The sequence below is a fragment of the Aquila chrysaetos genome, chromosome 8, assembly GCF_900496995.4.
Source record: "Aquila chrysaetos chrysaetos chromosome 8, bAquChr1.4, whole genome shotgun sequence".
In the NCBI taxonomy this organism is placed as follows: Eukaryota; Metazoa; Chordata; class Aves; order Accipitriformes; family Accipitridae; genus Aquila; species Aquila chrysaetos.
The window spans coordinates 22,823,662-22,845,092 of NC_044011.1; the positions used below are offsets into that span (position 1 = coordinate 22,823,662).

A 21,431-nucleotide genomic window follows, 5' to 3' on the forward strand; every position below is an offset into this window, starting at 1 on the left:
CCCTAAATAACAAACTATCATCTCCTCCTTGTTAATCTGTCTTTGTCAGTCAGGGAAGAAACTGTAAGAAATTTCTTCAAAATTTTTTTTCTTTTTTTGTGCAATTCACTGTGGGATTTTTTTTAGAGGAAGTGAATTCAAAAGAAATGAAGCTTTGCACTTTGAAATCTTTAGTGACATTTAAGATAGCCCAAGTCAAACAGAGCTATAGATCTAAGGCACTTGTCTAGTGTAAATGTAAATATTAAATACGCAAAAATCTTTGAAGTCAGTTAAAGCTAGGCAAAAACCTATAGTGTAGACTTACAATTCAATGACTAATATATACATATAACATTTCAATAAACTTAACTGAGTCACTTTGAAAAGTAATATATAATCTACAAAGGTCAATAGAAACCCAAGACCTGCATAGCTAAGCCCAGGGAAGTTGTTTTTCTTCAGAAGTCTGCTCTTGGCCTTGCTGCTACAGAGGGGCTGCCAATTCATACTTCCAGTTTCAAATCAATATTTCCAATGCTTTTGGATAGGAATACATGTTGAAAGTCAGTGGTGAATCATTTCATTTTCCACTCAGAGTATTCTTACCAATTACCACACTCTTCTGTGCATGTTACTCTGCGTTATCTATGAATTTCAAAAGGCAAACGTAGGGTTTGGCTACAGAGGGATGCTGAAGGACATTAGTCTGAATTAGCCGAAGATCTGAAATTAGAGGAGATTAGTTAAATGTCATTAAAGTCCTCATGGACCTTTCAATTCAGAATAAAACCTGAAATTTTAACTTGGATAAATGAAGCAAATGGCTACAGAATGAATTAAGCCCATCTTAATTCTGAACCAAGCCATCCACACAAGGGTTGAGTGTGTATTTGCCTAATTCGTGCTTGGGCCAGTGGACATTAACACATCCACGTAGGCAAGTTCTAAACATAACAAACACGCCGGCTCTTGAGGTAGTGCGTTGGCACCCACTGAAGTGGCAGCCCCTGCTTTGCTCCCCTCGAGCGGCCGCCGGGCAGGTCTGGGCGCGCGGGCAGGCGGCACAGAGCCCCGGCTTGGCGCCTCGGTTGGAGGCAAAGACTTCAGAAAGAAGAAAAACAACTTCCCTGGGCTTAGCTATGCAGGTCTCGGGTTTCTATTGACGTTTGTAGATTATATATTACTTTTCAGAGTGACTCAGTTAAGTTTATTGAAATGTTATGTGTATTTCGCTGAGTCAGCACGGCATCCTGGTCTGAGGCAGACGTGGCTGGAGGTATATGAACCTGAACTTTGCCCGATCCAATGAAGGAAAGCTAGAATTGTTTCAAACCTTTTTGCTGCCAGTGCATTTGAACTGTGGGTGTGCTAACCTATTTGAACTGGTTCCAACATTTTTAAAAAAAATATCCTGCTAGTCCATTCAATCTCAAAGCTGGATGCTCCTGAAATTTTCCCAGCTTAGTTTCCCCAAAACCCTGTTGCATTAAACAGAACAACAATATGACCAGACCAGTGTTCGTAATCATACTACTTCTTCATCTCTCAGTACAGGCTGCAACGTATAAATAATATGGACCTATCATGTGAAAACATCAGTTTAATCCAACATTTTTAAGCAACAAAATGTCAGTCAGAGAAAATGTACCTGTGTGTACCTGAGTTAAAACCAGGAGTCAGCCTGGAATAAACAATAGCAAGAAAAATTATTTAGGATTCACCCTGAACTCAGGAACCACTTGCTGATGCTAGAGCCAGAAGATGCCACCTACACTTGGGTGTGTGCAACTTCATAAAATGCGTGCCCTGTTACTTTCTTTCACACAAAGTAAAGCACTAGTGGATAATTTTTAATTTATGATCATTATTCTGCTGAATGTATATTTCATTGCTATTGAAAGGTACAGCCACAAGATCATCTGATACAGACAGATTTTGCTGTATCAGGAGTACTCAGGTCACATTTTGAATGCTTCTTAATACACAGGCAGGCTAGAGATCTGTAAATGGAAACACAAGACAGTGAAACAACAGGTGAAGCTACAATAGAAATTATTGATTAACTGTGTCACTGCAAATGCCCTGAATTTGAAATCATAAAACCACACATCATTGGATCTTAATGAAACCTCAAACCCAGATTTGCATTTGAATTCCTGCTTGAGTTGATTCTGTATGCAATCGAGCAGTCTCGAGCAAAAGGCTGGGCCATGTCCCTTGAATTTTTAAGAAAAACTGAACCTGCAGGTCATTGCAGCCCAGGCCCCTCTATGCTCTCAGTTTGGTTCTTTCATGCACAGTTCTGCACTGTGTGCACCCATAATGATATGACTGAAGATGCAGGACATAAAGGCAGAAAGGCAGAACCAGGTCAGAAGAGACTTAACTGATAACCAGGCCTAACTTAAAAAGGACAAAATGAACAGTCATTTACTCCTCTCAGAGTCACATTAAATATGTTGTATGCTTCCCGTAATAAAGCTACACTGGAAAATCAAGCATGGTTTTTTGACCAGAAATATAATTATTCTTTTCAACATACCAAGTTCTGGAATTAGATCAAGACACACAACCATGAATTTACTTGGGGAGAGTAATATATTTAATGATGTGCTTAATAATCATAGAATCCATTATGCTTGGCAAAAATAAATGTGTTTAAAATCTGCCAAAGTCAAAAGAACAGTTTCAAAATATGTTTATTGAAACGAAATCTCAAAAAAATAACCCCTCCCCCTCCAGATTCAACCCACCAACCTGAAGCTAAAAAAGTCTGGATAAGGAAAATGGTGAGCCAACAATCTCTCTGCACTAGTAGGGAATTTAGGAATTATAAAAGCAGAGAAGTTCAATAAAAAACATATATGGTTTTAACATCCTGGAAAAATGATTCCGCAGAACTTTAAGCACTTGAGTTTCAATTCTGCAAAATTTGTTACAAAAGCACGCAGACATGGCACCTGCCAGCTACAGCATCCAAGAACTATAGTGAGCAAAAGGGGGGCTGACGTTTCAGGGATGCTCCAGAGCATCAAAGTAGGGGCTAATGTCATCCACATGAACTGATGTTGCGAAAAAATTCAAATGGGGAATGCAGTGGGAAGTGGGTCATTTGCCCACAGAAGGACATCTATTTGCTTGGTTTCCATAGAGAGGGAAGAGGAATTTTCCTAACCTTGAGATTTCCGGCGGGTCAGCACAGCAGGGCAATTGCGGGTGTATCGTTCACGGAGGAGTCACCAGCAGAAGGCTGGTTAGATATGTTTCATTCTGTTTGTTTATCATTCGTGATCCTGGTAACCAGTTGCTGCGAAATAGACTTCCACTGTTAATCAAACACTTGGCATCATGCTTATGACTAATGTAACGTAAAATGTTTATTTTCCTGATGTAAAGCATCCTCTAATGGCAAATATCATCTCCTAATGAAGCATGGCAATGCTGAGGCCAAGTGCTTTTTCTGGCTTAACCCTGCAGAAGCGGAGGGAGATGAGGGCTGTGCACCCCAGAGTGAGTCCCTGCAGCCCTGCCCCACTCCCCTGCCCGGACGGGAGATTCAGCTCGCAGAGCAAAGAGATTGCCTCGTGTCAATAGGAGGGTGGTTGGGCTGTCAGCCCTGGCTGTCTCAGCCTTCCCCCTCTGGGCTGGTAAAAAGTACCCTGATATGTCCCTATCTATCCTTCGCATTCAAGTGAAACAGTTTTGATCAGATTGCACAGCTCATATAGTGGGCTCTTTGCTTTCATCGTACAAAATGACTTGGAAAAAGAGCTCAGAAAGGTCTCTGACGCCTCACTTACCATGTTAGAAAATCCAATACTTTTGATTCACATGGCAGAAAACAGACAGTCAGAGAAGTGAAGGGAAGAGCAAACAAAGTACACAAGTCTGACATCATGCCCTGCCAGCACAGTGCATCATGCTCATAAATAGAGTCCTTCCTGCTGTAGTGTACCAGCTCCTAGCCGGGGAGCTGCAGAGACAAGGAGGAGGCAGGGGAAGGCAGATTAGAGGAGTCAGGGTCAAAATTCGGGGCAGGTCAACATGCGAAAGTGACTCTTGAATCTAGGGACAGGAGGCACAGAAACTGCCGAGATAGTATATGAAGTCAGAGATGAAACAAGAGTTATTGCTGTTGAAAAAGGACTGCAGAAAGCTGATAGTGTTACAATTGTATACCTGCAAAAACAGCCTGCTTTCTCTCCACAGGGAGAATTGAGCTGTCTAGGCTGGGAGTACTTGCTTTGGGTAATTGTCTTTCTCTTCTTAGCAGTACTGTATATTTTAATATCTTTATAAAGCCTGAAAACTTTGTATTGTGGATAAACTTATAGCAGACTTGCACAAAGCAGCAAATGATTCTCAGCATAAACAGCCTGGCTATGGTGTGTGTTCACACATACACCCTCACATGGCCTAGTACCTTCTCCTATAGAAAACTGATCCTGACCCTATATGGTATCTGATTATTTTCCCTAATCTGTGCCTTTATCTGCATCAGAAACCCTGCTGCACCATCCCAGCCTCTGTCATAAAGCATAACCTCTTTCTGTGTTGGCAGGTACGAAGGTGGATTAAGAGCCCGATGGTCAGCGTTGAAAAGCACCCACATGCCAGCCTCAAATACCCGGCGTCCACTGTGATGCATTTACCTCCAGGGGATTCGGAGCTTGAGCCTCCCCTGTGCCAGACCTGCCTGAGCGACCACCCTTTCCAGCGAGGGATCGCTCCTCAGGAGGCCGAGTCCTGCTCCTGGGAGAGCCAGAGAAGCAGCAAAGTAAGCCGCTCTTTCCTCCCCCATACTTTGTTTACATGTTTCACACTGGTAACGGGTCTGTACTTACAAGATTGTGCTTCCCTTGGAGAGAGGGCATTCTCTAAAATCTGAAACTCTGCTGACCAAGGCTGTTGTGCACATCTGGGCTCTGCTTTCTACCTTGAACTTTGATACCCATGGACAGCATGAGGAACAAAGGGTTCTTCACAACAGTGCTGTAATGTAGTCTCTCAGTATTTGAACAGATCAGTAGTAACACTAAGGAGTATTTCCCTGTTTTACAGAAACTAAGGTGCAGAGAGGTGATGTTATCCTTCCAAGATAATGAGAAGGACCAGGACTTGTTAATTTTTTCCCTTCTGTCCCACAATTACAAGACCACCCTTCTTCCCCCCCCCCCCCCCCCCCCCCCCCCCAAACCACATCTAGCTTTCTCTTTAGAAATAAGAATTTGGCTCAGGGAGTTTCCTGAGCTGGAGGTGAACAATTCAGTGGGTCCTTTAAGCAGAAGGGAAACCCTGGTTTGCCTCGAGTCATGCCGGTAGGTTATAAATGACAACATCATTCTGCGTATAGTGCTGGGCAGTTGCACACAGATGTGAAGGTGGCAAAGCTGTAAGGGTCTGAGATGAAATGGTCAGGAAGGGGCTTTTCTGAAGCAGACTTCAGACCTTTCATTCATTGTTCAGCTCCACCTAATCCCTGTGGAGAAAAGCCAAATGCAGAACAGCAGGTTTTGCTCAGAGCCCATCTTCCCTGACAGAACCATCCCTGCCTGGAAACAGTGCACAAAAGAAAGGAGAGAGTTGTAGAAACATAAAAGCAAACAAATAAGAATCTTTCCAAGTACAAAGCAGAGCAAATGTGACAAGGCATTTATCAGAGCCTTAGCACACAGCTCTCAGCAGAAACAGTTTTTCATGCTACATCTGCTGCATTTTTAAACAGGGAAAGTCAAACAGCAGGTAAAAATGGAAGTCCTGTGCAGTTCAGAAACCCAGCAAAGACATTTTGGTGAAACATATGCACGAGCGGAGGAGCTAATTACTCCTCCATTTTACTTCATTAAGAAGATTATCTTTGCTCAGGCTGAAGTATTAAAAAATGAAAGCACCAAAGAACGGAGGATTCTGCAAATCCGTTGCCTTGCTGTAAATCACATGTACTCCTATACAGCTGTAGGGCCTCACGACTGATTTCCATTCGGTTTTACATGCATATGGGATAGATTTGGCTGAACACAGATTCCCCCAGACTTCTCCCTCAGTCTCCTTACTGCAGGCAGTGGAGAGGCTGCTTACTCAGCAGCTGGAGTCTGCAGCAAGAGGGGTATTTTGCATGCTGCTTTAAAAATAACATCATCTGGCGAAAGACGCCTTGGATAAAGCTATCCTGCATAAGGAGTCTTTTAAGTAAGTTAAAGCACAGAGTCTTTGATGTGATTAAATGTAAGGTCACTGCCTCTTTCTCTACAGTAAAACCAGGCAGGAAGCTTTTAATAATAAAGGCTGAAGGAGCTCCATGTCTGATCTTTTCCAGGCTTAAAGAGAGTTGCTGGGTGAGATTCTGTTCAGGGGTTACAAATGGCATGAGCTGCATAAATGTGAGATAACTCCCTTCACTTAATAACAATGAACTTGAACAGAGACAGTCCGTATTTCAAGGAGAAGGGAATGTGGTCTCTGTTAAGCCGGCAGGGAGCTTGGGGTGTGCCAGTTGTCTCTCCTGGCTAATTCTTGTCCCTTTCTCCCCATTAGTCTTCCTTCTCTGTTGATTTCAATACTGCAGCCGGGTGCTGGTTCAGTGATTATAGTTCCTTTGTGCTATGCCCCACACCAACACGTACAAGGGTTCTACTGACCCTGTCCTTTTGCTCAAGGGCAAATTAATTCACGAAGAAATCAGCTGTGAAATATCATTAAAGGCTTGTTCTAGGCAATAAGCTTTCTCTGACATGTTTCAGGCTATTCTGATCAGTTTGAAAAAGGCCTTATAAAAAACAATCTGATTAAACCACATCACCCAGGGGAACACTTGTCTGTACTTCTATTCTTATTTCCAACACAAAACCAGGGAAAAAAAATCACTACTGCGTGTTTACAGTGATGGTAATTATGTAGTGGAGTCTTTAAAAATTGACTTAACGTAAATAAGATTATATTGAAAATGAAAGTATTTTAAATAATGAGATTTTTTCTTATGATATGCTTCCATTTCCACCTCCCAGGCTTTTCTATTCAGGCATGTGTCAGCTGGAGTTTATAAATGATTACTGATGTAACCTCTACTAAGTCTCCTCTATTATTTGTATGGTAGTGTATTATCTCTACATTTTTATGACATTTTTTCCGCATTGTATACAGTGGACTAGATAATTTTCAAGCATTGCCAGAAAACCATGCTAATTTTCACAAGACTAACTTACATAGGTATATTATTGGGTTTTGTAACCGACATGGATTAGTTCTATGGAAGCTTATATCTGCTCTACCAGTGTAACAGCTGAAGCCCTAAGGGCTTTGGACCACTGCCAGGGTAATGATTTACAATAACCATTCCTCGCTTTTCCATGTCTATCTACATACTTCAGGTTGCATAAAACTCACTGGCTTGATGAGAAGGATAAATTCCCTTTCAAAATAAATTGCTGCATTGTACAATGAATACCACGTGTAAATAAGCTGGTTTTGCAAGGGTGGGCAAACCACCATTTAGACCTGCTTAGCAGTCTACTAAATGGGGAGAGGGGAACATGGTGAAAATCAGGGGTGATTTAAATCTCTCAGGTGAGGGTTTACCAAGCTGAGTTATTAGAGGTAAATCATACTCACGTACACACACACAAAAATCCTTCATACTCTCTGTGATCTGTATATGCCACTTACACTGTATTGTTATGCCCTTGTTTCAGACCTTTCTGTAAATAAGCAAAAGATAACAGACCTTGTTAGTGAGCTCAAAATATCTTCTTTTTTTCTCAAACAGAGCCAACAGCTATGTTCAAGGCTTGTTCTGTTCTTTCTTCTTTGTGTAAAAAGCTCCTATTGCCCTATCTATCAGCTGGCATTTGTCCTGAAGTGCCACGGACACATCTCTATCTAGTAGACCAAAGCCCTGAATGTTTAGAGCTATCTTTTCTTTCCAAAGGTAAACAAAACCCCCACGCTGCCTGTAGCTAAGGGAAAAGAGGAGGGAAAGAGCAAACTAATGTGTTTACTCCATACAGCAACGTGATTTTAAATTGCCGGGAGCATCTCTGTGTGTTGGGCACGGCCACCGCTGCGTGACTGGGGGCTCATGGATGCTGAGCGGGAGCACTGAGCCCCACCAGCCCCAGAAGGGATCTGTCCCCACATCAGGTGCGATATGGTGGGTCTGGCAAAGGGTTTTGGTCTCTTCACCCTCTCTTGCCACTGCTGTGGGGCTGGTGGTGGAAAAGAGATGGAGGCTGCTGCTGGAATTGCCCCATCTTCCTCCACCCGCCGCAGTACATCCATGTCTGGTGTCTTTTGTGAAGGAGCATTGGGAAAGTCTTGCTTAGGTCTGCAGGGAATTCAGTGCTGCCACCTTTTTGGACAAGTCCTTTCCAGCTTATTGGAAGTTAGTTATTCTCAAAGACATTTTTGGATCATGTGAGTAGTTCAATAGCAGGAATTTATTTTACTATTAAAAACCATTCAAAGCTCCTGTGTATAGGAAAGCTCTTGATTTCAGTCAGATTTCAGCACTTTACTATATTTCAAGTCTTGCTTCAGAGATGAGGAATGCTGAAAAAAATGTACCCAAGCCAAAGTACAGGCAATTATTTGAGATAGTTCTACTTATGAATCTCTCCTATAAATAACATACAGCTTCTAGAAACCTGCATTTGAAATGGGGTAAGAGTATGTTTCAGGTGAAATACATTGTGTAAAGGGGCATCATAAAAATAAATGCCTTTTAATGGACTAGGAAAATGTGGAGATAAGAAAAAGAAATATCTGACTAGCTCTCTGTAAAGAAAGAGTTTGGTGACAGATCTGATTGGGCTTTTTAGGGAAGGGTGGTTTTCTCACCCATTTTGGATAAAAAGCTCTCCTACATTTAATGATCTGCATTGGCAATGAGGCACCTGTGATTTACACCCTGATAAGTGCTAGTTAATACACAAACATATGCACCTACACAATAGAGGAAATGGAAATCCTGAATGCCCAGTATGGGACAATTAATTCTGCAACCAATATATGTGAAAAGTGCTGCAATAAAACATAATTTGGAAAATAATAGTAGGTGAAAAAAAAGAAGTTCGGGTAATAGAATTGTTCAGAGAAATCAAATCTGGAGAGGACTGTGAGAGCCTTTAATAAACCTAGGCAAATTAACAACCCGATGGCAGATTACACTTGATAAAGAGAGAAACACAGTAATGGACTTTGATGGAACAATTAGAAATACTCAGTACATCCTGCAGGGTCTTAAATTAACTATGATTATTCCAGAAGGCAGCCCTGGGTGCCACAGAGAGTAGCTTACTGAAGACCTCAGCTCAGGGTAGCTCAGAAGGTCAATCCAATGCTCAGCAAAGAAGACCCTCTACCCATTTGTTGAGGAGTACAGCCCTCCATTCACTGAATTTACTTCTGCCCTTATGGAGACATACAGGGAGGGAAGGGAAATAAATATGCCTAGTGTGATTGAGGACAGACCAGCGGTACCAGGGCAACAAATGCCTGGGAAAGGCCTTGCAGGCCAAGCTGTATCATTCTTTCCCTTCATCTATATAATGAGATCCACTTTGAAATGGCTGGTAGAGGCTCTAGTAAGTAGGACCCTTTAGGAAGAGACTGGCAAGGAGGAAAGGACAGACAAAAAGGCCAGTGGTCAAATGAGCCTACAGCTCAGGCTGACTTTTGGTGTAAGAAACCTTGTCGCTCTTGTGCATGCTGGAATCTCCCCATGCAGGGATCCAGGAAACACTTAAGAAGATCATCTCAATGAGTTTTTGTTTCCCTTTTGTCCCTTCTTGCAACCAGGAAAAGCTGCTAGTAAGAAAATAACCATATTTTTAAACTCATTCCAGAAAAAATATAGCCCTTTATTTGCCTGTTGCACTGCAACAATGAAATAGCAGGGATAGGTCTAGAAAGCAAAAATGGGAAACAATTGAAAAGTTTCCATTTAAGCTAACATATAGCATAGATACAATGAGAAAATCTTGTATATGGTATAAAAGACTGAACATTACAAGCAGACTTTAAACATAAGAGTTACAGAGATCTGGCACTGTCTGTCAAAACAGAAGAGTCAAACTCATTTACAGCTGGAGTTTAATGTATTCACGTGTAGGATGTTCTTGCCTTTACACTTGGTTACTCCTGATTTCAGAGTATATTTTGCTACATCCTGTAACACTGGAGGATGGGGGCTTATCCCACTGAGTCTGGGAACTGCGCCTTGTATTCATAAGAGTGACATACAGAGAGATAATCTGTATTATAGCACTGTGAAAATGAAAGAGAGTTTTAGAGAAGCAAGTGGTTCAATATGAGCAATTAGAATAGTAGAGAAGGTATTTTGTACTTCATTCAGCAACCTCTGGCTGCAGAAAGTCTATATTTTCTGGATCATCACAAGTCAAAGTTGTACCTTAATCCTGCAAGTTGACAGTCTCAAATGGAAAACTCATTTTCACCAGCATAGCTTACAGCTATTTTCTAAATAGTTGTTTCTAGCTGACTGCACTAAAGCTTTTTTAGCTATTGATATAAATGTGTCACTAATGGGGTTTTGATGGAATTTTGAATTGAGAACATTTGAATACATATCTCCACCCATAAGCACAGGCTTATGTATCTGCCAATAGGTGTCCGTACTTTAGGAATCTGATCATGTGTATATACAAAGACTAGTGACTCAAATGTGATTTTATTGCAGATCCTATAGCTTTAGCAAGATGAAAAGCAATCTTAGATTTCTCTGTTGCTCAGCTTTCTCAGCAGCTGTGAGATCAGCTGTGAAAGCAACATGCAAGTGAGGTGGGAACAGGCTTTGTTTCAGGGATTAAATCTAAATGCAGTACGTACTTTCATGGTTTTGTAATGGATTGATATAGGGTTATTATGGATAATATTTATTTAGACGAGTCAAAAATGTTTAACACAAAAGCGTTTTCAAATGGAAATGGCAAAGCACAGTTTGCAAATGCACAGGCTAAAATTATGTGTAATTTCAGTGAATGGCAAAGACTGAATAGCAGACAATTGCCTGTGGGGGTTTTTATGGTCCCAACTGACAAAGCGAATGTCTATATAGCACGGAGCATATAAATCAGTTCCATGACTCAAATAAATGATGTGATACATCAATCATCTGCTTTACAAATATGCAGTGAGGCACTCAGTCATTTGTACATACATCACAGGTCTGTTCTAGTGCCATACATTTAGTAAATTAATTGGACAAGTCAATTTCAAAAACCAAAAACATGCTTTCCTCTTTTTTGAATGCTGGTGCAGCACTACTGAAAGTAATTAAAATATCTCCTATTTTAAAGAAAATAATTGTCAAGGGTTTTCCCTGAGGACATCTGCAGCTGGAAGATGATTTATTGTACTTTCCACGGGGTTTCCATAATACCTGGACTGGAAACGACATCTCTTTCTATCTCTCTCAATTTTTTTTTAATTATTTTTATTTTTAATATGGCATTTATCTAGCACCTTTTCCACTCAGAGATCCAAATGACTTTGCTGACAGTCACAGGGATCAGAGAAAAGTATATTAGTATGTATTAGTATGTAGAAAAGTTAATTTCTACATTGGTGGTAGTAACCAGCAAATACCCAGCACAGTGAGCGTGAGGAATTTGGGCCAGACACCGCAGACCAAATTTCTGCTTAGTTTATTCCTGTCATGCTAGACAGACAAGGCTCATTTCTGATTAGCAAGTGGCCAGATACATAAGGTCAATAAATTTGCTTACTAGAATGGAACAATGTTCTCTGTTTCTCCAGAATCCTGCTTCTGGCAATATTTAGTACCTGATGTCAAAGAAGAAGGTGAACAAAACCAGCCAAAGAGCACTTCATTTGAAAAGAATATATTTTTTGCATCCTAACACTGTGTTAGATCGATTTGGTCTTCAAAGGTTATATTTAGCAGGGACAACTGGAGTTGCTCTCCTCTATTGGAGTTTGATTTTAATCTGTTTATTGTCCATCTTGTAATCATTGCTTCAGCTCATTTTGAAGGTAATTCAGTGTTTCATAATAGATAAATAAAGTCTGTTGCGTTGTGTGACAAGGTCATAAAAACAATCTGACAGGCAATTAATACTCCTCTCTTAAAAAGTAACAGCACTGAAGATAAAACAACTCTCTCACAAACGTGTGCGTGAGACCGCATGCAGACTGCTAAAGACTAGGTCCGTAGAATACTTGAGTATGACTTAAAACCAAACTCAAGCCCATCCACCAAGGGAACAATAAGCCATGTTCTAACATAGTCAGGGGGTCCAGGGCTGCACAAAGACAAGGGGGATGCAGAGGGCAGGAGCAGCTGCAGGGCCACTTCTGCCACCTGGCTGGGGCCAGGGCCGTGTCACCAGCAGGACTGCTTGGAGCAGAGGGGTGAGCTGAAAGCTCCTTGACTTGACCCTCCTAACAAGTTCCTCCCCTGGCCCATTTGATTCCCCTTCTTCCCATCAAAGGTCATTTCATGGCCTGTCTAGACTGTGCTTTCGAGGATCGGCAGGACTAAGTCTTGTATGTTATTTCTTTCTAAAGAAATGCATTTCTGACCCAAAAACATGTTCCATAAGGAGAAGTTTGGTTTTTCCTCCAGCTCGCCTATATATGCTGGTCTGTCTATCCCAAGAAGCCACTGATATCACAGGACATCCCAAGTGTCTTGGTCAGTATGAGTAACACAGTGAGTAATTTTGTTCTCATCTTAGTGTGTTACAGCTATTGCATTCTTTTGCAGTTTATAAATAAGTATCAGCATTTTTCTGTCTAGAACTTCCAGATAACCTTTTATGTAGAATTTTCCTCTTTGCACAAAGAGGTTATAATTGCCTAAGACCTCCATAGTAAAATCATGCATTCAGAAAATCCTATTAGAATGTTAGTTAATACAGTGCATGCTGCTCATTTAAGGTAATTTAATGCAATTCCCAGATCCCAGGACTCCTCAGTGTCTCCTATCTTAATACAGTGTACTTGCTCTGTATCCAATTATACCCTTTCCATTTTGTGAAATCTTTTTCACCCTCTGAAGAGTCAGCACAGGATGTTCTAAAAGAGTTTCTGTAATGCACTCTATGGATTTGAAAGATGCATGATAAGTCTACTTTTTTGACCATTTGCATTAATAGAAAGATAATTATTTCCAAAGCAGCAGTGCAGCTGCACAAAGAATTTGCATGGCCTATATTGTGTCACATCACATTGACGTTACCATTAAAACAAAAAAAAACCCTACTCAGACTCATAACAGTTACACTATTTCAAAACCATTTTGGAGCCTTACTGGCAAAGAAGGCACTGGTTTTAACATTCCTTGCTGGTTTTGCGTAGAGTTGGGGAATCAATTTTGGAGGAAAAGAAGTATCACATTTTCCTGATAGAGAGCTCTGGGGGGAGAGTAATCCCATTTGATGTCTATAAAGTCTTGAAGAAGAGGGAGTCAGGACCATGGGACTTCTATAAATTAGGAATGACCAGTTTTACGGAACTGAAAATGAAGCCAAACCCTCCTAATTAAGAAATCCTTAGCAGTGAGCTGTCATGTGAAACCATGTGGGGTTTGCTTTCCTATGCAACAAAGAATTTTTTTGTCTTTGCAGATAAATGGATTTACAGACAGATTAAACAAAACAAAACAAAACAAAAAAGAAACCCAAAAAGCCAGTAAAATATTATAAACAACAAACAAACTACAAATGTGATAAAACAAATAAACATTTTAAGAGGAGTGTGATAGCACCTGATGACAACACCTGTCTTCTGGAGCAGAATCCATTGCCTACAGTTAAATACTTGTCTTCTGCATTGTAGAGACAGAATTATGTGCTACAGAATACTGCTGAGCAAGCAAGTAGAAAACACAAAAATGGGCTAGATGTGTTTCTCTAAACCATGAAGGAGGATTAGCGTGCAAGAATGGTCTTCAAGAGAATGGCATAGGATCCACTCTTTCCCTTGAAAGATAAGAGGAAGAGCTGCTAAGAGTGGGTACCTCTCATGTATTATTGCTGAAAGTGCGAAGTGGAAGTGTGAGGAAAGCAGAGACTGCAATTTAGATACATTTTAAAATCTGGTAGGTGGGGAAAACAAACACGTCCCCACTCCCAAAGCATCTTCTACCTACTACTCAGAAATAAGCTTGGTTAGGTGAAAATGGAGGATACTTACTGTGAACGCCTCCTTTTGCAGCTGCATCTCTCTGTAAGAGCACGCACAAAACCCAGTAGCCTGCTGAAACCTTGGCAAGGCTGCCTGAACACCCTTCCAGGTTAGATGATTCCTGGGCTTCATTCACTGCTGCAAGGTTTATCTCTGTGTTAAGGAATTGTGGGATGAAGCACTGTTGTAGCTGAGAAGGAAACCTACAGCTCCTGTCTGCTTCCCAAAGGTCTGATTCTTGAGAGTGGCCAAGGCATCAGGCATGCAACTCTATTTCAGGCAGCCTCATGTAAAGCAGGAGAAACAGATTTGATTTCTCTAGGTTGAAAAGGCATTAATACAAGACCTGTCACAACTGGAGCATTTGTTGTCAGGCCTCAGCTATTAGATAAAAAGAGGGATTGATGTCCTTGACATGCTTTTCAAAAAACACTCTTAAAAGGAAGGAGTTAGCTAATGCTAATGATTTCTCCCTCTGTTGTCAGTATAGTGGCTGTTGTTACTCTTATTATGAAGCATCTAGCACTTCTAAAGAGGTACCTGCAGAGGTACCTATACATCTAACGTTACAGGCTGTACCCTAGAAAACAGATGTCTAAAAGCTAGCATTATTAAGACGATGATGTTTAGTTTCTTAAGGGTTTCTTTATTTTAATCTAGCCCACAGGAACTGAGACTTTTTGAGAGATAAAGATATTTTGGCTTAAAAAGCGGCCCTTTCATCAAAACAATTCCCCAAGCCCCAAGATACTTCTACTGAAAAAAAAATATAGCTGCACGCAAAGCCAAATGCATACAGAAATACAACACAATCCTTTTTTCTACATAATAAATGACAGCTACTGAGGGAATGGCTACAGATGAAAAGAACAAACTTGCTTTCTTTTCAAAGCACCAAAGGGAACTGCATGAAACAATGAAACTGTTGAGTAAGACTCTGTCAAGATAAATATCATATATCTGAAAAGTATCTTTAAAATCCGATTACTATAACTGGAAGAATTTCAGAAATCTGTGTACCTTACTTCAATCACCAGTTGTTTTTGTCAGAATTGAAAGTCTGGAGGTTTTTTGTTTAGCTTTGCTTTCATATTGCCATACATCACTGAAATCCTACAAGGTTTTCAGTTTCAGCTGTTTCTAAAGGTGGCTTTCTTTTTTAAATTCAGTGTGTCAGTAAACTATGCTTATTATATTCCTAATGTGTCAAAGTAACATTTTATAAAAATATTAGGTTTGATTATGTACATTGATACTAAGTTGTCAGAAGTGACCAGCAATTTTAGGCACTTTGGCTTTTGGACACACATGCACCGAGCTATTCTTTAAAAACATTGCAGAAGATGAGTGAGAAACACTCCTCGTGCCAAGGAACTGCATAGGACCTCAAGCCAGGATCTCAGAAACTGGGGCACTCGGAGCTGGTAATGCCTCTAGAAACTCTTTCTCATTATGTCTCATAATACCCACTTCTTCAAAGGTGGAATTGAAGCTATTTGGCAGTGACCTTCAGGGATGACAAATTTTAAAAGGAAATACTCTCTCTGTATCATCCCTTCTCTAGGAGTACACAAGGCAATACTATAAAAAGGGGTATCTGTTCTACAGTGAAGTTTTTTAGTTATAACTAGTTTTCACCATCTTCTTTTGGTTCATATTCCCTTCAGATAATATAGCAACTGCATGGTAGGGAGGGGAATTTCAAATTCTTCAGCTTTGATTAATGCAATTTTGTCCTGAAGAGGAAATAGAAAAATTTCTGCCAATACTGTGTCAGTGTGAAATGCAGAGCAGAAGCCACATGCATGCTCCACATGCAAGACCAGAGTTTTGTTACCACATCAACATCTGAAAGCCACGTGAAATGGGGCTGACATAACTGTGCAGCAAGCAAAGTTCTTATCACAGGTTATATGGCTGTTGACACATCACACATTCAGGATATCTCTTCACATATGAATTGCAGATTAACTTTCCGCCCTAATAAGCGCTACTTAATACTTTCCACACTCTACAGTTTTGGGAGGAATCTTTGAAAATAAGTAACTGGGCGTTAATCCCTGTAAGACATGGATACACCATAAAAGATTGTTATGCTCAGGTAGTTCCTCCTTCACAGTGTGCCTCTTGTAGGATCCTGTTTACAGGCACAACTGAACATGAAACTCAACTGCAAACCAGCTATTTCCTGAGCTGGTTATGCCCACTCCCATGGTTTCAGTCCAGGGCTTTGCCTCTACATTTGGAGGGGCGTTTCACACTCAATTCAGAAGATACTTTACCAGCAGATCTGGCTCCTCCTTGTCCTCCCAGGCTTGCCTGTGGTGGCAATGTTTGCAATCTTTGTCCCCTTTGTCTTCTTATAGCTACAGGATTGCTACTGTAGGCTGTGAATCTATGTTTTTACCACATTAGCACACAATGAAGACCATGCTGAGCCTACCATTCGCCCCAGACTATAACTGGAGGAGCACAGGAAAAAGGCAATTTGGACACTCTCCAAGTCTCTTGCTGCAAAACTCAGATTGTATCAGTGCCGTGTATCCCATTAGCAGCCCGATTCTTCCTCACATTTCATTCCAGAAATACTGAGAAGAGTGGAAATTAGGCCTATAGGAATATTTGTAGATAGATAGGTCTATACCAGTTTCCTTAACCAGCTGTCAGCAGATCTTTAGAAGATGTCCCTTTCTAAGTTTCACAAAGAACTTTAGGGGAAAAAAAAAAGTGCCAGTGCCTTCCTAGAACATTTGCCAATAGTTTTTTTCTTTCAGTGAAACTGCTGTGTATACTTAGTTTTGAATCTTCGGTGTCTTGGCAGCAGCCTTGTGGTGAGGCTGATAGTAACAGACTTGTTCAATTCTGTCACAACCTCAAAATCTGTTTGGCACCAGCTTGATTGTTGCCAAATTTGGGTGGGTTAGGATCGTATCGATCATTTCACTAAGAATGCTGTTTCATGGGGGAGAAACATAGGCTTTTCTTGGACCAAAGCCACAATTCATAAATCAATGAATCCTGCTGACGGCTTCAGTGATAATGATGGAAGACTGGTTATGCTACATCTGCTTTAAAGTTTTGTGAACAGCTGGAAAGTAGACCACCTGCATGCTGTACATATCTTTTGAAGGAATGAAAAAAACTGAATTTCTGACTCTCTAAGCACAACTGGCAACTTTCATCAGGAACATATGTAGCTATGAAAGTACATGCAACCAACCAGCATTCCCATATCTGATTAGGTAACTCTGAGTGCAAGCGTATACTTGTACTGTGAAAAAAAGGAGCAACTGCCTTCCAGAGTTGCAATAACTGTTTACACTTAGTAGTGTGTTAAACATTTTCCAATTTAACAAGTCCCCTTTTTCTTGGTGCTATGACTAGAGATAAAGTGAGTTGGAAGAGAAATTAGAAATACATCCAAAAGACCTGTTTTGGTGCTTTTATGATTTGCAATAAACAGTGAAATGTCCCTTGTTCTTCCCTTACTCCTCAAGACTCATGATTAGAGACAGTCCACAGCAGCAGAGGCTAAGGACCAACATATATGCTCAGTAGACATGCAAGTAGTTGCATGTTAAACAGTACTGAACCTTTATGTTGAACCTTTGGACACCATGTGCCAGCCATTTTGTGCAAGATCAAGTCTTGTTAATAATCACACCATCAAATATCAAACTGTGAAATGTTCAGAAATAAGACCCTTTGCAAATGCAAAGCCAGACTGCAAGGGCCACACAGGCCCCATTCATTCCTCCCTTAAAGCCTGTCTTGTGGGTAGAAACTGGAGCAAAGAAACTGGATTTAAATCTGTTTTAAACAAGGTTCCAGACAAACTGGGTATTGCTGTATGGCTGACCAGTGTAAACAACATCAATCCAGCTAAGAACTGTGTTTGTATAGAACTTTATAGCTTAAGTCCCTCAATTTATTTCTTGGGTAGAATGAAGTTTTAGAGTTTATCTACACCAACAAAAACTCCAAGTCATGTCTTAATGCCAATGTGTATGTTTATACGAACATACATATGTGTTGTGTCGGAACCAGGGTGGCTGACAGCAAAAGCAGGGAGGGATCGGATGCTGGACACCTACACTGCCTAGCCAGCCAAACTCAGGAAAGTGTGGAAAATGATCCCAGTATTACTAACACTCGGTGACCCCATACTGAAGTCACTCAAAGGATATCATAAGTGCTTTTGTGACCACATACTCACATCATGCGAGATTTTCTGGCACAGTGCTTTGAGCACACCACTCCTTTACACTCCCCAGTACTGGGACTGAGCCGTTGTTATGCAGGTGGGGGATATCTCCTTGACTGGTTCTGATGCAGTGGACATATGTTGCATACAGAGTTTATCTAACCTCCATGAGTGACCCACCGGATTTTGGCTCCTGTCATGAGAGCCAGAAGAAACCCACTGATAAGAGCTAATCACGCCCCGATGTAGCCATAGCCTATTTGTTCAAGTTATTTCAGTTTCTGTTCCTGTTTCTAAATGGCAAACAATGATCACTGCCCTCACTATCAGGCCAGTATCACTCCACCTCCACCACCTCTTGCAAAATGTGGGTGTAGAATAACATTGACCTGTAAGAGTTGCACGCAATTCCATTTCAAGTTTTGCACACACACCAGACAGCAATGGCATTATGTGGACATCCATTTATATTGCCTATACAGCTCAACTGTAATGACAGAAATAAAGCTTTGCTTCATTTCTTCCTCTGAACATGCATGCAACTAACATGGCAACCTTAAATGAACCTAAGTAAAAAAGGACACATTTTGCTAATTTACTTTCTTTCCCTGCAGATGTTTGTAACAAAGGTCAGGCAGCTAAAATGTCACATTCTCTGTGAATGAAACTATCGCTTGTGCCAGCTAGAATGTGTCCTTTCATTTTTGTTTTCCCCAAGAGGTGAACCCTGAAGACAGATGAGATTTTCCATTGTCTTAAACAGAGAACAGGATCAGTTCCTCACTATGTCATTGAGCCGTCAGAAATTAATGGAAATATGATTTAAAGTATAGCACAGGTAGACAGTGACTCTCCAAAACCTCTTTGCTTCTAACCAGCCTCATTTCCTTTTTATTTTCAGGTCAAATGATTCCTTAGCAGGGAAAATGAAAGGGAGAACAATCAGGTACTAAGAAAAAAGGATCAAACCTAAGTACAGCATGTTAATTCATGCACAATAGATAATATTTTCTTACAAACATATGTACTTCACCTTGCTGTCATGACACTGAACTACAGTATTACGAAAATATCAACACTTCAAAGTTAGTAGGACGTCGAAGCTGTCCATATAGCAAAGGCTGTTTGGCTTCCTTGGGATATGTACATCTCAGGCAATGTAAATGGAAGTCTTGATGCAGTAGGACAGCTGATGAGCGTATCGTGCACTTGCTACTGGTGGGTCAAGGTACTTGTCTGCTCCTCCATCATCCTCATCTTCTGTTCTTCAGTCAAGCATATCTGCTCCTCTTCCTGTATAAATACGTTTGTGTTTCAGAGAAGAGGAAAGGATGTGCCAGCCAGTGTCCTTGTACACAGGGATCGAGATGTCTGTAAAGAGCTGCCCACCACTGCTAGCATAGACACTGCACAGGGCTAGGGGCTGTAAAAGGGGTTAGGCTACAGTGGCATTTGGGGCCAGAACTGGAAACCTGGCCACTATCAGTCCAAGGAAGGCCTATAGGACTCACAGCACCCCTCAGATAACTTGCTCCTGTTTCTCTCAACAGCTGTAAATCACAGCTGGCTCAGCATGGGCCCCGCACACAATTGGAGCTGTTGTCCTTCACCTCCTCTCACCAAGCTGCAAAGACCTGGAGCTGTGATACAACAGAAGCACTCATTCAGAAACAAATTTAGCCCTGTTCCTGAGTAATTCACCCCTGTTTCTTAAGCAAGCCCCATATACATGAAGTTTTGACATCTTCTTAGTCCTGCTGGTGGGATTTGAGATCCGCTGCCTCCCTTAGCTGAGTTCAGTCCCTTTGTATCTGAATACATGGCAGAACCACAAGCCTCGAAAACAGGATCCCCAAGTGCTTGATGAGCATCAAGAAAATACGCAGAAAAAAGGGCTTCTCCATTTGTATAAAACCCACTACTGTATGTGTAAAATAATTGTCATACTTATGTAAGAATGTATTAGGGGATATCACTTCATCATGAAAATTGGGAGGATTGGGAACTGGAGTCTATTCCAGTTTCTTTGAACTGAGATTTAAGTTTGAACAAGTCTTCAAACTCTTTGTTATTTAGCTTTTCCACCTGTAAAATGGAGATAATGATTACCCAGTTAACCCTTAGGCTCAGTACTTCAAGATGCCACATATTATCAATTGTCTCTGGCTTGTGGAAGGCATCCATCACTGCATGACTGGTCACTTTTATTTCTTCCCATGTACAGAAAAACAGAGAACAATACAATATTGCTACTAGTTTTCTATAATAGTGCCTAGGACAAAGTGAGGATATAGTCTAGAGGGTCGGTAAACTGCCTACACAGTAAGTGTACTTAGTATCTGAAGCAAAATCAGTAGCATCTTTTCCCTGGCAATATGTGCTATGTGACTGAACAGCCAGAGAACAACTGTCACAGTAAGTTCTACTCTGCTCTCGTGAGACCCCACCTGGAGTACTGTGTCCAGCTCTGGGGCCCCCAACATAAGAAGGACATGGACCTGTTAAAGCAAGTCCAGAGGAGGGCCACGAAGATGATCAGAGGGCTGGAGCACCTCTCCTATGAAGACAGGCTGAGAGAGCTGGGGTTGTTCAGCCTGGAGAAGAGAAGGCTCCGGGGAGACCTTACAGCAGCCTTCCAGTACCTAAAGGGGGCCTACAAAAAGCTGGAGAGGGACTTTTTACAAGGGCATGTAGTGATAGGACAAGGGGTAATGGCTTTAAACTGAAAGAAGGTAGATTTAGATTAGATGTAAGGAAGAATTTCTTCACTGTGAGGGTGGTGAGGCACTGGAACAGGTTGCCCAGAGAAGCTGTGGATGTCCCATCGGTGGAAATGTTCAAGGCCAGGTTGGATGGGGCTTTGAGCAACCTGGTCTAGTGGAAGGTGTCCCTGCCCGTGGCAGGGGGGGTGGAACTAGATGATCTTTAAGGTCCCTTCTAACCCAAACCATTCTATGATTCTATGATTTCAGGCAGGTGTTTGTTGCTGAGACATCATCTCACTTGCTCATCCATGGAAAAATGCTTCTTGCTCAGGCCAGAAGCAGTTCAAAGCAAGCTGAGCGTGCAAGGGTCACCAATT

The 21,431-nt window shown here is 41.2% G+C and overlaps 1 protein-coding gene across 2 annotated transcripts in view; it reads left to right on the forward strand.

The window, feature by feature from the left end:
- The window catches only part of SGK1 (serum/glucocorticoid regulated kinase 1), a 79,287-nt gene that overhangs the window by 21,894 nt on the left and 35,962 nt on the right, over positions 1 to 21,431 (forward strand). The window contains exon 2 of one of the 2 annotated variants that reach the window (XM_030022744.2): positions 4,544 to 4,759. In XM_030022744.2, the coding sequence (XP_029878604.1) occupies positions 4,544 to 4,759 (216 nt within the window). Of the gene's footprint in view, positions 1 to 4,543; positions 4,760 to 21,156; positions 21,162 to 21,431 lie in introns of those variants that run through there. The other variant, XM_030022747.1, reaches the window with a different exon arrangement.